General features: G+C 41.2%; 1 protein-coding gene across 3 annotated transcripts in view; it reads right to left on the reverse strand.

Annotated features, from left to right (window-relative positions):
* Positions 1-3095, reverse strand: part of NINJ2 (ninjurin 2) — a 72880-nt gene extending 69785 nt beyond the window's left edge. For 2 of the 3 annotated variants that reach the window (XM_037846208.1, XM_037846206.1), the window contains exon 1: positions 2746-3095. In XM_037846208.1, the coding sequence (XP_037702136.1) occupies positions 2746-2904 (159 nt within the window). In that variant the 5' untranslated portion in view covers positions 2905-3095. The remainder of the gene's footprint in view (positions 1-2745) is intronic. The other variant, XM_037846209.1, reaches the window with a different exon arrangement.
* Between the last annotated feature and the right edge of the window lie 13196 nt (positions 3096-16291).

A 16291-nucleotide genomic window follows, 5' to 3' on the forward strand; every position in this document is an offset into this window, starting at 1 on the left:
TCTTCCACTTGACTGTAAGCTTCCTGAGGCCAGGGACTATTTATTCAGTGCTTAGTACAATGTTGAAGCTCAACAAAATTTCTTCTCTTTGCATTGTTTTGGTGATAGGTGGTTGATCAATAGGAGTTAATCTATGTACTTAATACAGGTGAAATCTCCAAGTTCAGTATTATAAAGGGGAGAACAACACTTATATGGTATAGATAGATGCCCTGGCTTAATAAAAATACTGTCCCATCATTATTTGGACTTGGGTTGTACATAAATAAGTCACAAATTTTCTACCATTCTTTCCTGGAATGAATAACACATTTACAAGTTTAAGAATTAGTCTTGAGAAGACTAATAAAACAGAGCAAAGTTATTTGGCTTATGCAAAAATTCAACCCACTATAATAACCTCATGGCTCCTTTTCTTGAACTGAGATAACTATTCTATACCTAGCAAGCAGAGAGTGAAATACATAGTCATTGATCAGTAAATATTAGTTGAATAGATGGATGAAATGGCTTAGCTGCAGCTACAGTCAATAAATCTTTCCTACCTTTGGGAAACAATCAAAGAAAAGGGGCAGAGGAACTAATATTTATTCAGTACATAATACAGGAGGGTATATATATGTATATATGTATAGGTATGTGTGTATGTATGTATCTTCCTCTGGATTTCATGTGGCAGCTACCATGTGAGAAGAGGGTAAAATCATGCCTCTAGGAAACAGATGCTTCCACCTGTCCTTAACCAAAGCTAACCCTGTCTCAGAAGACCACAGTTACTCCGTTCTCAGAGAGCTTCCAAGACCTAATTTGAGCCAGAGGTATGGACAGAAAGTTGTGGAAACTGATGGATAACCTTCTGACCAACCAAATGAGTAAATGGGCAAAAGAAGATGGTGAAGAAGATCCTGGAATAAAATAGTAGATGAGAGAATAGCTCTAATGAAGATGAAAAAGGTACCTTTACACTTCAGTTATCTGGTAGAGATAGAGACATTTATAAAGGGCTGGCCAGTCATTTCCTCCTCCTTTTTCCCATCTCCTTCTTTCCTTCTGCACATTTTGTTCGAACACAAAACCCTTAGTCTGTAATTCAGGATTATTTAACGCATCATCACCTGAGAAACTTGTTCTTCAAGACTGAAAAAGAGTAATACTGTTTCTGTTACAACTAAGGATTCAAAGGAGGCAAGAACAAGTGAAGTAAAAAGAGTGCAGTGCAGGAACAGAAGCCCCGGGTTGGAGTCCTGAGTGTCATGGTCGGGGCAAGTGACCCGTTACTGCCTCCTCTAACTCATGGTTTCTTTAACTTATTCATTCAACAAATATTTTTCAAGTGCTCACTATGTACCAAGTACTGCTGTGGGTACTAGAGATACAGCAATGAATAAAACAGAGGAGGTCCTGCTCTAATGGAGTTTATGTTTTAGGGAGAGACAGACAATAAATAATAAATTAACAGTCAATGTCACTTTCAATATAAAGACAGTCTGGGGGGGGGGGTGGTTCCTACACCAGGGGTGGGTAGGGCATGTCTCCCCAAGGCGTTTGAGCTGAGGTCTGAATGACCTAGAAGGAGCAAGCTGAGTGAAAAGCCAGAGAAAGAGTATTCCAGGCAGAGGGGTCAGCAAATCCTGAGGTGGGACCACATTTGGGGCTGGATGAGCATCAAGGAAACCACTGAATGTGCGGTGGTACTAAGTCAATGGTTTTGACAGAGGGGCTCTAAGTAATCCTAGAAGTTCCCTGGTAGTGTCTCAGCCAGGTGCCAGTTAGGAGCCAAGGGCAGAGGCTCTCCCAGGCTCTCACCACCCTGCCCAGCCTACACACACACACACACTCCGCGTCAACAAGGCATCTCCTCTTTCATCTGAGGTATAATGTTGCTGTTTAACATTTTGTTTGAAGAGCAGGTTCCATAAGCAAAACTGATTAATCTCAAAAGTCCTTATCCAATTCTATGAAAATTTAGCATACAATTTCTGGGATCGCTGTATAGAGTCCATTCTACTCTATTAATTTGACAGACATGGAGTGCCGATTCCAGCCACCTGAGCTTCTTGCCATCACATTCCATTCCCCTCCCTACAGTGGCGAATTGGAATCTCTAGAGGAGTCTGAAGCTTTCCAAGCCTCTCCCAGGGAGGAAGGGAAACATGTCTCTGCTTCTTCCTAGTAGACTGTACTAGTTTTCATTTCCCTGGACTGTCCGAATGAGACACTTTCTGTCCCACACAGGAGAGCTTTGTGAAGAGAGCCGGGGAATGGCTCCAGTTTTTTTCCAACCTGTGAAATGCAAAGTTGGCCAGCTGCCTCTCCTCCTAACCCCCAAACTCTTATCTTCCCTTGTCTCCAAAGAACTGCCTGGCAGCTCTCAAATACATCTCTACTGTCCTGGGATTTGGGGAAAGGCACTGTGCAGAATGTGAAATCATTTTCTGGTAACACAGATCTAATTAGCTCTTTGATTGACAAGATTGGAAGCAAAGGCCAAGAGGGATTAAAAGAATCAGTTTCTCACAGATTTCGAAACAAGTGAAGAAGCAGACAGGGAAACGGAGAGAAAGAGAATGAAGAGGCATAACCTGGGCAGGGCGGGGTAGGGAGTCTTTAGAGAAAGGGGGATGAGTGAGAAGGAAAATAGGGATGGGGGAGAGGGGAGAGAATATCCACACCCCCAAGTACTAATCCTTGCTTCCTCCAGCTTGCTCTCCACTCCCAGTTTCCCTCTCCTCAGAGAAAACTTACTTGGAGGTCGACGATTTCTCTCTCTGATTCCATCCTGCTGCCCTCGAGTCCCTCCACACGCCCCGGGTGCTGGTCGCAGACTGTGTGGGCTGTCTGAGTCTTTGCGTTTTCTTTGGGTGGGAGAGAGCACACAGCTGGCAGGACAGACCTGCTATTCATCCATCTGATGTGGGATGCCCGTCTCGGCCTGGGCCCCTGGGGAAAGCAGACACACACATACACGTGCAAGCCTGTGTGTGTTCACACATGTGTGCACTCCAGGGGGTGGCATGTGGTGCGCTGAGAGGTGGCCTTCTGAGTTGGTTGTGACAGCATCGCTTTCTCCCCGGCTCCAATGTCCCTCCAATTCCCGTGGAGCCATCTGAGGTCATTCAGCCTGCTTGGAGCCAATCGCTTCTCTATTGGCAAAGAAGCCCTGCATATTTATCAAGGAAATGAAAAAAAAAACAGCCCGAGGATGCAGTCGGACATCATGTTAGCATTGTTGGGTAGGGTCCCCACTCTCCAAGGGTGGGGTGGCCTCTAGCACATGATCAGGACTGAGGCTTAGGGGCTTCTGTTCTTTTCCATGTTCCTTCTAGCCCTGAAAGTTAAAAAAATATATATAGTTTACCTGATAGGCTCTAAAGCATAAGCCTTATTAAATAAAGTGAGTAAATGATAAATATTTGTTGACAGGTTCGTTGATGCCCTCAACTTCTCCCTTGATTAGCCAGGGAGAGGGCAAGAAAAAAGCTGTATCTGTGAACCTTGGTAATACAAGTAGCTGTATTTTCCCTATGTTTAAAATAAAACTACCAGGAGTGAATCTTGTTTTGGAAAGTTTTTCTTTTTCCTGTTTACCTTACAGCCTAAAACCCTTCTGGCTTGTTCCTGAATCTAGTTTTAGACACAAGTTTGTGTATATGTGGGCGTGGGTGTGTCTGTGAGTGTGCATGTGGGGAGGGAAGGGTGTTGGAGTAATCCGGGTCAGAATTTAAAGAGTTAGGGGAGAAAAGAGTGGAGATTTACAAATGTACTCATACCACCCTGTGCAAAAAGAAAGAGAGAGAATTTCTTTATTTCTATCAAATGATCTAATGTCCTTATAAGTCCTGGCCCTGCTGCATGGTGGTGTGAGGGAACGTTGCACAATGGGTGAAGACTATATCGTAGCAGTTTAATAATATAAATGAGAAGCACTCAGTTGAGTTTAGACACAATGCTCAGTCTTTCAGATTTCTGTCCTGCACCCCCACCCCAAGTGCACGGGGGTAGGGGTGGGGCTTTTACATAATGCCTGGCGGACGATGGGGTTCAGGCACGCACCCTGCTAATTTCTGCTATGAGTTCTGGGCAGGGCTGGGCTTCCCCCTGAATTGCGGACTGCGGGGGAGACACGGGTCCTGGCCGAGGCCTCCCGCGGACCTCGCGGGCTGGCGCCTGTGGCCCGGATAACCCACGGCCGGCCCATTCGGCCCTTCAGGGCACAGAAAACCCGCGCGTTGCCACCGCCCTCCCTCAGTGCTCGCGCGGGTGTGGGCCGTCCTGAGACCTGCCTAAGACTTGCATGTGGGGCCACCTCTAAGATGACCTCCTCTGGAAACTCTCCTGCCAGACGCTGCTCACACTCCTCTTCCCTCACATACGTGGTGGTGGCTAGAAAAAGGCAAACCCAGCCCCTTCTCTGGCAGAGTTTGGGCTGTGATGACTGCTCCAGGTTGGTGTAGGGGCAGCTCTTCTTTTTTTTTTTTTAAATAGTTTTATTGAGATATATTTGCATACCCTACAGTCATGGACAGTGTACAATCAATTATTAACAGTACCATCATATAGTAGTGCATTCATCACCATAATCAACTTTTGAACATTTTCCTTACTCCAAAATAATAATAATAATAATAATAATAATAATGATAAAAATAAAAAGAACACCTAAAACATTCCATACCCCAAATCCCACCCTATTTTTCGTTTAATTTTTGTCCCCATTTTTCCATCTGTCCATATGCTGGGTAAATGGAGAATGAGCCATAAGGTTTTCACAATCTCGCAGTCACACCGTGTAAGCTACATAGTTACACAATCGTCTTCAAGAATCAAGGTCACTGGGTTGCAGTTGGACAGCTTCAGGTATTTCCTTCTAGCCATAACAGCACACTAAGAACTAAAAAGGGATAACTATTTAGCACATAAGAATACCCTCCAAAATGACCGCTTGCCTAGGTTTTTGAAATCTCTCAGCCACTGAAACTTTATTTTGCTTCATTTCACTTCCCCCTTTTGGTCAAGAAGATTTTCTCAATCTCATGATGCCAGGTCCAGGCTCATCCCTGGGAGTCATGTCCTGTGTTGCCAAGGGGATTTACACCCCTACAAGTCATGTCCCCAGTTTACCTGCCAAGTGGGCTTAGAGAGAAACAGGCCACAAACAGCAACAAAGAGGTTTCCTTGAGGAGACTCTTAGGCACAATTATAAGTAGGCTTAGCCTCTCCCTTGCAGTAACAAGCTTCATAAGGGCAAGCCCCAAGACTGAAGGCTTGGCCTACTAAATTGGTAGTCCTCAATGTCTATGAGAATAACAGTAATAACCCAGGTGGAGAAGTACAACATTTCTGCATTTTCCTCCAGTTCCTCGGGGGGGTGAGGGTGGGGAGGGGCTGCAAATACATTTTTATTCTCTGCCAAATCACCTTGGGATGTATGGTGATTTCACCCCAACCTGTACTAACTCACCAGATTTCACTTCCCATTCAAAGCTCCATGTATTTATGGTCTTCAAACAAACTGACCATACAAGTTAAATTATTTAGTGTGCTACCAAAAGTATAGATCCTGCACCAAATAAACATCTCTTCCCTTGGTCTCACACAGCAGTTGAAGTTTTAAAACACAGTCAGTATCATACTTTATTCTTTGGCTTGATTTGCCTTAATCCTAACCAGATCTGCTTCATTCATCTCTCTAATTGAGTCTGAACTCTTTTTCAGCTTTTTTAACAGTTGCTGTATGAGGTAATACTGCCAATCATAGCTGCCGAGCTCTAGCTCTGAGTTTCAGGTGTCACACAGATACCCAAAGTTCCAGAGACCAACCAAGTTATACACAAAGAGCCCAGCATCTCAGAATTTGGAGATAACCATTACAATTCAGGAATAGATGTGACTGCTATAAGAGCTTGCAATACAGGGAACTTTATGTTACACCTTCTAGGCATAACTCTAAAATGGGAGTGAGATACAAAACCCGCTCTTCTCAGATTCCAGATGGAGTCGAGAGGTCACTCTGGTGGACATTCTTATGCACTATATAGATAACACCTCTTAGGCTTTAATGTATTGGAGTAGCTAGAAGTAAATACCTGAAACTACCAAACTCCAACCCAGCAGTCTGGATTCCTGAAGACAATTATATAATAATGTAGATTACAAGGGGTGACAGTATGATTGTGAAGACCTTGTGGATCACACCCCCTTTATCTAGTGTATGGATGAGTGGAGGAATGGGGATAAAAACTAGAGGACAAATGGGGTGGGATGAGGGGATGACTTGGGTGTTCTTTTTTCACTTTTATTTTTTATTCTTGTTCTGATTCTTTCTGATGTAAGGAAAATGTTCAGAGATAGATTGTGGTGATGAATGCATAACTATGTTATCATACTGTGGACAGTGGATTGTTTATCATGGATGATTGTATGGTGTGTGAATGTATTTCAATAAAACTGAATTTAATTAAAAAAAAAATCGCTCTTCTCAGCGTTCCTGCCACCCTCTTCCAGGAATATCCACCCCCATAACAATTCCATGGCCTGACAGGCACTACATTCCTGATCGCACCTTCACTTATTTAATCCTCATAACAATTCTGTGTGGTAGGTAATACTGTTACCCCTACTTTACTGTTGAGAAACAGAAGCCCAAGAGATTAAGTAACTTCCCAAGGGGGCAGGGAGATTTGAACCCAAGCAATCTGGAGTCGGAGTTCATGATCTTATCCATGATTCTGGCTCAGAGAGAAGAGATTGAGACATAGGTCTGAGTACCTTTCTCTTCCTCTGCTTTACTTCTGCCCAGGAGCAGAAGAGGTGGGTTTGGTCTTCTTTCTTTTCCTATCTGATTGGGGGTCTACACATGTGGAATTCCAGGATAATAATTCAAAGGAGAAATAAAGGAATTTAGAAAATCCCCTTTCTTGCAAAGACTTGCCATCAAGAATATTGTCTTGCTGGAAATCATTATTTTGGATGTCAGAAACAAATTATTAACTATTTCTTTCTCTTTGTATTCCTGTTGTGACTATCTCAATCCTCCCTTAGATAATATGGATGCATCTGGCTGAATAAAGGGAAAATCAGAAAAAGAAAAGGCAAAAGAGAAAAGCACTTGAAAAAAATTTTCCCTAATAAGTATAGTGCTTTTCAAAGGAAACAGCTATAATTGGTTATAATAATGGTTTCGATTTGGCAAGATCTTTCTGGATATGGAATTTTCCCCAACTTTTAAGCATCATTTGGAAGTAAACAGCAAGCAGGAGTTGGAAAGTGGTTTATCTATGAGGTCACACTGTGACTTTAGACCAGGAATCAGTAAACTTTTTCTGTAAAGGGTGGGACAGCAAATATTTTAGCCTTGTGGACCATGTAGTCTGTCGCAACTACTCAGCTCTGCCACTGTAGCATGAAAGTAGCCAGAGACAATAAGTAAACAAATGAGTGTGGCTGTGTTCCAGGAAAACTTTATTTATAAAAACAGACGGTGGGCCAGATTTGGCCCCAAAGGTCATAGTCTACTGACCCCTGTTCTAGAATATAAGCAGAAAGAGAATCTGGAGTTCTAATGATCACAACCATATCCAATCTTCCAGACTATGTCTTTCAAGCCCAGTTCCCTCCTGAGAATTATGTAACTGCTGAGCCCCTACTGCTTGGGTAATATGTTAAGCACTGTGGGGATAAACAGGCATAAAATATATGCCTTCGTGAGACACATGCCTGAAAAATTACGCTCTCATGAAGAGGGATTCTGACATTTGGCTGTGGTGCTGAAACTATATGTACATGGAGGCTGTTAAATCTAAATGGGAAAGGTTTCTATTTCTTTTTTACTGCTAGGTTGATTTTTGTGGTGTGAAGAACAAGGGACATTTTTAGGGAAACTGTCTCTTGGAAAGTATGTTTTTGAGAACACACTCTTAGTGTGTGAATAAATACTCAGAGCACCTCAGAAAGTGGTCATGGAATGGGGTCCACAATGAAACCCTGGGGGACCCTGGGAAGAGCAAAGAGTTGTGGGGCACTAAAGAAGCCCGCAATAAGAAGATACTTTAATTTCAAGTAGTGGAAAAAGCCCTAGGTGAGAGCCAGGGACCTGGGTTCCACTCTGTGCTGAGTCACTGTGTACCCTTAGGCAAGTCACTTTACCTCTCTGTGTCTTATGCCCTCTGTGACAAGTGAAGCTGTCAAATGAGATGATTCCTAAGATCCCTCTGGCTCTGACATTGTTTCTCATCGTTTTTATATTAAACACTTTTTGTGTAAGTATGAGAGCTCAGTTCCAGTCCTGAATTTTAGTGTATAAAAGAGAAGGGGCTGGAAATGTATTCTTCTGTGAAAAAACAGGAAGAATCCAGTACCTTTATTTAATTTTAACAATAAAACCCTCCCTAAAGTAATATTTCTGAAATTAGAATTTTTTTAGGGAAAATTATCCCTGTGTGTTATCTCTGCTAATGCAGACTGGGCAGGGCAGCACACTACAAACAAGACACAGAAAGAAGATAAAGGCAAATTTCTGAACACACAAACTCTTTTATGTTCATTTCCATGTTAACTCAGTCATTTCTGAGTTCACAGTTCCAGGAATCCTGGGGCCAGGATGGATGGGAAGGTGAAATTTTCTGGGCATCTATGGATGGAACTGGCAGTTGCAGGGACTTGTGAGGGGCCCAGGTTGGTCAAATGGATAGCTAAGAATTTGATTGGGTGACTCTAGACCAGCACTGTCCAAAAGAACTTTCTGGAATGATGGAAATGTCCTATATGGTCATTGTTCAATATAGTAGCATCAGCCACATGTGGGTATTGATTGAGCACATGAAATGTGGCTAGTGGGACTGAGGATCTTAATTTTTTATTTTATTTACCTTTAATAAATTTATTTTTAAAAGGCTAGTAGTTACCCTATTGCAAAGTGGAGCCCTAGACCAAAATTCAATATATTCAAAACATTGCTCAGCAGTGACCTTTGCATCTCTAACACTTTCATCCTGGCTGCTCATCTCTTTATAGATGTGCTGCAGGCTGATTTGACGTAAATAGAAACTGAGGGCTCATGGCTCTCGTGGGAAGGCCCCATGAGGCCCGGGGATGCTCTTGGTTGTGGTAAGTAAAATTCCCCTTTGTTCTTTAGCATTCAGGGTAGGGGGATTTTAACTGTGACTCACTGTTCAATGAATGATTAATACCAGAGCTTCCCTCACTCAGAAGAAGTTAAAAGGTGCCTGTCACTTTCTTGGTGGCAGTGAGGGAGGGAGTGGGTAATAACTGGTTTCTTCTTAGCAATAAGAGAAAGAGATCCATGGTTTTGAAACTTTTAAAAGCAGGGAAACTCTGGTCTCAAATGAAATCTTATGTGAAAGTTGCTCATAGAAAGATTAAAGTGATTCTGGCTGCTCGGATCCTGGAGTTACCTCCACCCCTGCCCACCTGACCCTCCCTCTGTTTCCTAAACCAGCCCTTCAGGCACCTCTTGGGAACCCCCAGAATTCTGGGCAGATGGCATGGCTTGCAAACTTCTAGGGTAAGGGCAGTCATAAGTCACACAAAGTTGGGTGACATTTTTGAAGATTTGAAGTGATATTTTAAAAAGAAGAAGAAGGTTTAAAAAGCACAGCCAAACAGTGACCACTTATCCCTGCTGGAGTTGGGATGGTGACCCCAGGGCCTTTTCACTGCCAAAGTGTTCTCAGTAGAGAGTCTGGGGGTCCCTCTTGCACCATTTTCCTCAGAGGTCAGGGACTCAGGGTTGGGGAGGGAAGATAAAAGCCAGAAGGCACCTGGGGGAGTAGGTAAAAGGTGAGGCTGGCGGCTCCAGAATGGGTGGGTGCAGGGGACAGGAGGCTCGGCAGTGGAGTTCTCAGTAGAATGTGGAAACCAGAGCTCAGAGACTTGGAGATGGAGGTACCAGTCCAACCACTTCTTCTCGCAAATGACAGAAACAACTTAGTGGTGAAGGAGGAATTAGAGGCTAAGTCTCCTGGTTACCCCTTTAATAACACAGATGTCCAGTGAATGTGTTTGTGTCTAACAACTAACATGTAAATAGTTGCATATAATCTCATATATTTGTACATATTTTATTTCATTTGGTGCTCACAACGACCCAGCCACAATTTACAGATGAGGAAACAAAAACCAAACTGTTGGGAATTGAATCATGTCTCCCACAAAAGGCCAACCAGAAAATACCAACCTGGGAGGAAGCAAGTCTTCTAGCCTCTGAAACTATGAGCCAATAAATTCCTGTTGTTTAAGCCAGCCCATTTTATGGTACTTGGTTTAGCAGCCGAGAAACTAAAATAGAAAGTGACCCACCAAGTCCACGCAGCTAGCAGGTGCTGGAGCCAGGGCTCAATTCAAGGTTTCTGCCTTCCAATTCTTTGTCTTTTCTTCATGTACTACTACTTAACACCGCATTTCCATGCACACACACACCAGCACAATCTACAATAGGACATCATGCACACACACACACACACACACATCCTTTCAGTGCCACCTGTGTAGTGGAGCTGAACGGATTGTTAATGATTATAACTCACTATCAACAAACAGATTTTGTTTTGACTCCTTGGTCCTGCCATTTACTAAGTGTTTCCTTGAGCAAGTTACTTTATCTCTCTGAGCCTTCTTCCTCCTGTAAAAATGGAGATCATTGTACCTAACTTATAAAGTTATTGTGAGGATTAAATTAAATTAGATCATGGGTGTAAGGTCAATTATCTGTCCAACCTGGAGTGAGAATAACAATAAATGGAGCTGATACTAAAATCATAAGTGTAAGCCTGACCGTTTAACCCTCCTGAATCTATCCATTTGTTGTTCTCTAGCAGCAGTCTTGAGATCCCTTAAAGATATTAATTTAGAAAGATTCACTGTGCTGCTGAGAAGTCCTGAAATTGTAGGTTTGGTTCTTGGAGGAGAAAAGGTTAGATGAAACAGGGATAAAATGCTTGATGTTCACAGAACCATGGACCACAGGACAAAAACGTTTAAGATTTAGACTATTCACCAAGAGAAACAGAAGGGAAGAGAAAGTGCAGAAGGGAAAAATCAAAGTGTGAGATTGAGCTACTATGTGTGCTACTGTGAAGGTGAATAAAGAAAAGTTTTTAGTGGGCTGTTGTCAAAGGAGACCTCAATACTGTGTACTGTGGAATACCCAAACTGTGAATTATCCTGAGCACTGATAACCTTCCTCCTTCACACTGTTTACCTTTGAACAAAACTCTAGCATCCCCAATTTTTTCTTTGTGAACAGCCCTGTTGAAAAGATTTTGTGCCAAGGGCTCTCAGTTGCTTCTGTGCCAACCGGCCCCTCGCTCCGTTGATGCTACAGCATTCAGTGTCTGTTTGACATTGTTTATATCACTATTTCAAGTACGATGAGTCTGTAAGCCTTCTGAGAACAGGGGGCATGGCTTTTACCTCTGGACCTCCCATAGCAGTGAGCCTGCTCAGAGGAGCACATGGTGGGTGATTCTAGGCTTCTGAGAGGGGACCCCTTCTGCACAGTGGGTTTCCCAAACCAAGTCAGATGCTTGTTAGGAAAGTGTGGGTAACTCAGTGAGTGAATTCGCAGAACTGGAAGTACAACTTCCTGAGCCTTGTCATAACATGACATCGATTGCAATATGATCTTAGGTGAGTCATTTCCTATCTGTTATCTTGGTCTCAGGCATCTGCAAAATGGGGAGAACAATTTTACAAAGTAACATGTATTTGCCACCCCACCCCAGCCCTCCAATTATAAAGAATAAATGCTCATTGTAGAAAATGTAGAATACATGGAAGAATAATGGAAAAAATAAAAATTATCCTTTAAAACCACCTGCAGATAAGCACTGTTAACATTTTCATTTTCATTTTCAATCTTTACCCTGTATGTGTGTTTTAACAGGACCGACTTTAATTTATGGGGCCCAGTGCAAAATGAAAATGCAGGGCCCCTTGTTAAAAAATTATTAAGAATTTCAAGTTGGCAACAGCAGAGCATTAAACCAAGAACGGGGTACTTCTTAACACAGGGCCTTGTGTGGTTGCACAGGTTACACCCTCACAAAGTTGGCCTGGTATATTTCCTCTTCAAAATCATGATAAAATTGTTTATTGAGTGCTATGTGTCAAGTGCATTACTTAGATTACTCTTAATTTACTACAACTTCCCTAAAATAAATGTAGTTCTCCCTCTGCCCATTCCCTTTTGCAGATAAGGAAACTGGGGAGAGTTTAAGCAACTTGCCCGAGCTCACATGGCTAGTGAGTGGCAGACACAATCTTCACACCTTAGCCATTCTAGTTGCAAGTCCATGCTCTCTCCACTGCAACCTACTGCCTCTCTTATTTACTTTTATAAATACATGAAAAAAATTTAATAAAATTAAGATTATGCTGTATATAAATATTGTATTCTTTCCCACTTTATATTGTGCCTCCCCTGTCCCCAGGTCAGTAAATATAGGAGAAAAATAATGGTTGTTTGTGGGCAATAGTGAAGTCCCGGATGACAAAGCATTGAGAATAATTGCATTGCAAGATTATATTAAACATAAAGCACCAACACCAATGAGCCAGAGCAAGAGCCTGTGGCCAGTGGAGACTTGCCAAAGCTAATCTGCAGCTTTAACCCTGGCTTCCCTGTCCCATAAATGGAGCATAAATATCTCATTTTTTTTTCTGCTCAGAATGTCCTCCACATTAAAAAGAGTATATCTTTTAATATCTCCAACCTCCGAGATTTTTGTCAAATTTTACTTTCTATAATTTGTAAAATGAAAGCAATGTTTTTTTTTTACAAGCGTATACAATATTACTATATTGAATATAATTTTTCAACCTCTCTCTCTCACACACACACACACATGCAGCTACTCATACCTTTATAGGGTCTATTCCACCCTACCACTTTCCCTACCTTCCTCTAAATCACCAAGCAATCTGTGCAAAAGAGCCAGTTTAGAAGCTAATATTAAAAATCTTACTATATACTTCTCCAGTCTTTGGGAAATTTACTTAATCTATGTCTCAGGATCCACTTCTGTAAAAAGGAGCTCATAAGAGCTGCTTCCGCAGTGCAGTGAAGAAAGGACTTAACAGGCCTTTCCCAAAACTGTGTGATTCTGAGCCAAGTGCCAAGGGTAAGTCACTGTAAATTCTTCCTCTGAAGTTCTTTGGAGGCCTTAATTTCTCAACAAAAACTGCAACCATGTTTGCAGTCCCTGGGATCAAGGGCTGAGGGATGGGGAGGAGAGGAGTAAGGCTTTTCTCTATACCCACTTCCTCTCACATGGCACTTTTTTTTTTTCTTTTTTTGCTGGTGAACTGTAGTTGAAAGGAAGACAGAGTACAGCTACCTTTTAGGGGAAATAAAAATCACGAAACGCAACCACAGCCTCGGGTGTATGAGGGAGAGAACACTCAGGTGGCTGTATGGCCCTGAAGTCAACTGAGTCTTGAGGAACCTAAGTGACTGAGTTAGGGACACAAGACTCAGGCCAGTTTCTTCTTTAAAAATAGTTGGTAATGTCACCTTGCTCACAGAAGGTGAGGGATATTGGAGTAGAAAAAATTCTTCCTCACCTGGTATCATTTTCACCTATCAAAACACATCTTTCTAGCTGCCCTTGTGGTCCTTGCTTATGAGCAATCACTTCTCTCAAGGATGGCACGTAACTGGTATCCTAAATCTACAGGAGAGAAGTCAATTCATTACATACAGTGGTTGCATTAGGATATTAGAGTTTGTTTTGTTAAACTTGAGAAAGACTGTCAGGGAATCTCCCCCATATATTTACAATACCACACTATTAGCAATGATAAAAAAAATTAGAAAAAGTTTGTCCATTTGTGAGGAAGTGGACAAGTAAATTATAGTATAGTTATAGTGTGAAATTCAATACAGCAGTTTAAAAAATGATCTAGATCTACATAATTCAACATAGATAAATCCTAAAAATAGAATATTGATTTAAAAAAAGCAGTTGTAGGGCATTATAAAAGTATGATACCATTAATGAATATTTTATAAAACAAAAAATAATACTACATATTAATGTGTAAATGCTTATATTTATTTAAAATAGGGCATAGATATGCACGAGATTCATAATAGTGGCTGCCTCTAAGGGAGGATGGAAATAGGTCTTGGCAGAGAAGCATAAGGGACTGTGGAAGTTATTAGGTCTGTTGATGGATATTCTGGCTTTCCTTTCAGGCACATGGAAGGACTATACTTCCCTCCTTTTTGAAGCCAGGCATGCCCACATGACTTCCCTTGGCCAATAAAATGTGAGTGGAAGGGTTACTTCCAGGTGGAAGATTGAAGAACCATAAACTCAATTTACAGTGTTATTTTTCCTTTTGCTGTAGTAACCAGCAGTGTTTTAGATGGTTGCTGCTTCATTAGCCTGGATCCTGGAGTGAAGGCAGAGTTTCCAACTGACAGTGAACACAATGTGTGATTGAAAAATGAGCCACTTTGTTATTTTAAGCCACTGCAATTGTGGGATTGTATGTTACTGCAGAATACCCTAGCTCATCCTAACTGATACAGGAACTTTGACTTTATCAGCAATGCTTTATTCCTTATTTTAATTTTTAAGGTCTAAAGAACATATTATTAAATGTTAACGTTTGTTCTTTTTGAGTGGAGAATACATGAGTGTTAATATTACCTTCATTATTTTTTGGCATTGTAAAAAAAAAAGTTGTTTTCACAATAGCCATTTGATATGCTGGGGGGTAGGAGTAATGTAGAAGGCATGTGTATTTTGGGGGAAAAAAAAGGATGCATTTAATAGACTTCCCTACCTCACCCTTGATCTAAAAGGCAAGTACTTCATTTTATATAGAGCTAAATGTTTTGTTCTTCATCAAAGAGCAATCTAAGCTTGAGCCACTAGGCCTTGCTATAATAATCTTGACTCCAATCCAAGTTTATTACAGGAAACAGTCCTATGAAGATTTTCTGCATTTGCTGTAAAGCTACTGTTCAGGACTTTGTCCATTATGTTATTTGACAGCCTCTAAGATAAGTATCTTTGTAAAAAAAATTTTTTTAAAGGAATTTAGTTCCAGGAAAATATTTTTCTATTGTGGATAATTGGTAGGCATCCTCTTTTCTTCATCATTTGTTTCCCTTTTTGCTATGGTTGCTAGGAAGCTCAGAGACAAATAGACACTAAGTAATATGGTAGCCTTCTTGGTTTGCTTCCTCTTACTTAAACAATCCTAATACTAACTTTATTGTATGTGTGTCCTTTGTTTTAAGATATATCAAGCCTCTTTGGAAAACAAAAGTGAATAAATAAAGCTCGAATCTTTTCTTTATCATAGTGCCTCTTTTCAGACTCTCCGCATTGACTATGCTTACATCTCTCCTACAGTGAGGGAAACCAACTGCAGGAGAGACTTGCTCATCAATCCTTAACCTGGCCACTATGCTAAGTAAAAGCCTGACAACCTGAGATGAGTCCTGGTCTCCCTCCTCATTATCAGTATTATAAAAAGGTTCTCTCTGTGTACATATTCTTCGTCTACTTCATATTTCAAAAGCAAATGTTTCCATGACTACCTCTTCCCTTCCTTCCCACGCATTATTTTATATTAAACATCCAAAGAGAAACACAGTGTCAAGATAACTCCAAGGGCTCAGTAATAGACCTAACTTGTAGGTTAAAGCAAAGGAATCACTTCAGTAGTGAAAAACAGCCTTGTGTTTCTTGTGTCAGAAACTAGGATACTGCAATTCCTTTTCTAGGAATGCTATGGTCTTGCTATGTTACTCATTTTCTCTAGGATTGGCTTTCTTCTAACTCTAACTCTCTATCAATATTTTAATTTTGAAAATGAGATATGATTACTTTTCCGAATTGTTGTAAGTTCCTAAAATAAGAAAAGTTTATAAATTAAAAAAAGAACTAAAGAGCCAAATAAAAGAGTTGAAATATTACACATTAGCAAACATGATCAAAGACAGGCTATGGATAAAATCAGCCTCTTAAGCATGTAGCAATGAGTGCTTCAGGGATGGAATCTTAGTTTCCAGGGTGGGACAAGGGTAACATGGGAGTGGAATTATTTTTGATCTGTTTTTTTTTAAGCATTCCTAGAGCAGCTTGATTTTCTAATGGAAATGAATTAGAGAATGGTATTTGTGCCAATATGAACTAAGGCCCTGTTTCCCAAACTAGTGCTCTGAGGAACACTGCTACATGAGTTGCTAAGTAGATATACCTTAAAAAAGTTGGGTGGGGAGAGGTTTGTGGTCAAATCTGAGAAAACAATGTAT

The sequence above is a fragment of the Choloepus didactylus genome, chromosome 8 (genome assembly GCF_015220235.1).
Source record: "Choloepus didactylus isolate mChoDid1 chromosome 8, mChoDid1.pri, whole genome shotgun sequence".
Lineage (NCBI taxonomy): Eukaryota > Metazoa > Chordata > Mammalia > Pilosa > Megalonychidae > Choloepus > Choloepus didactylus.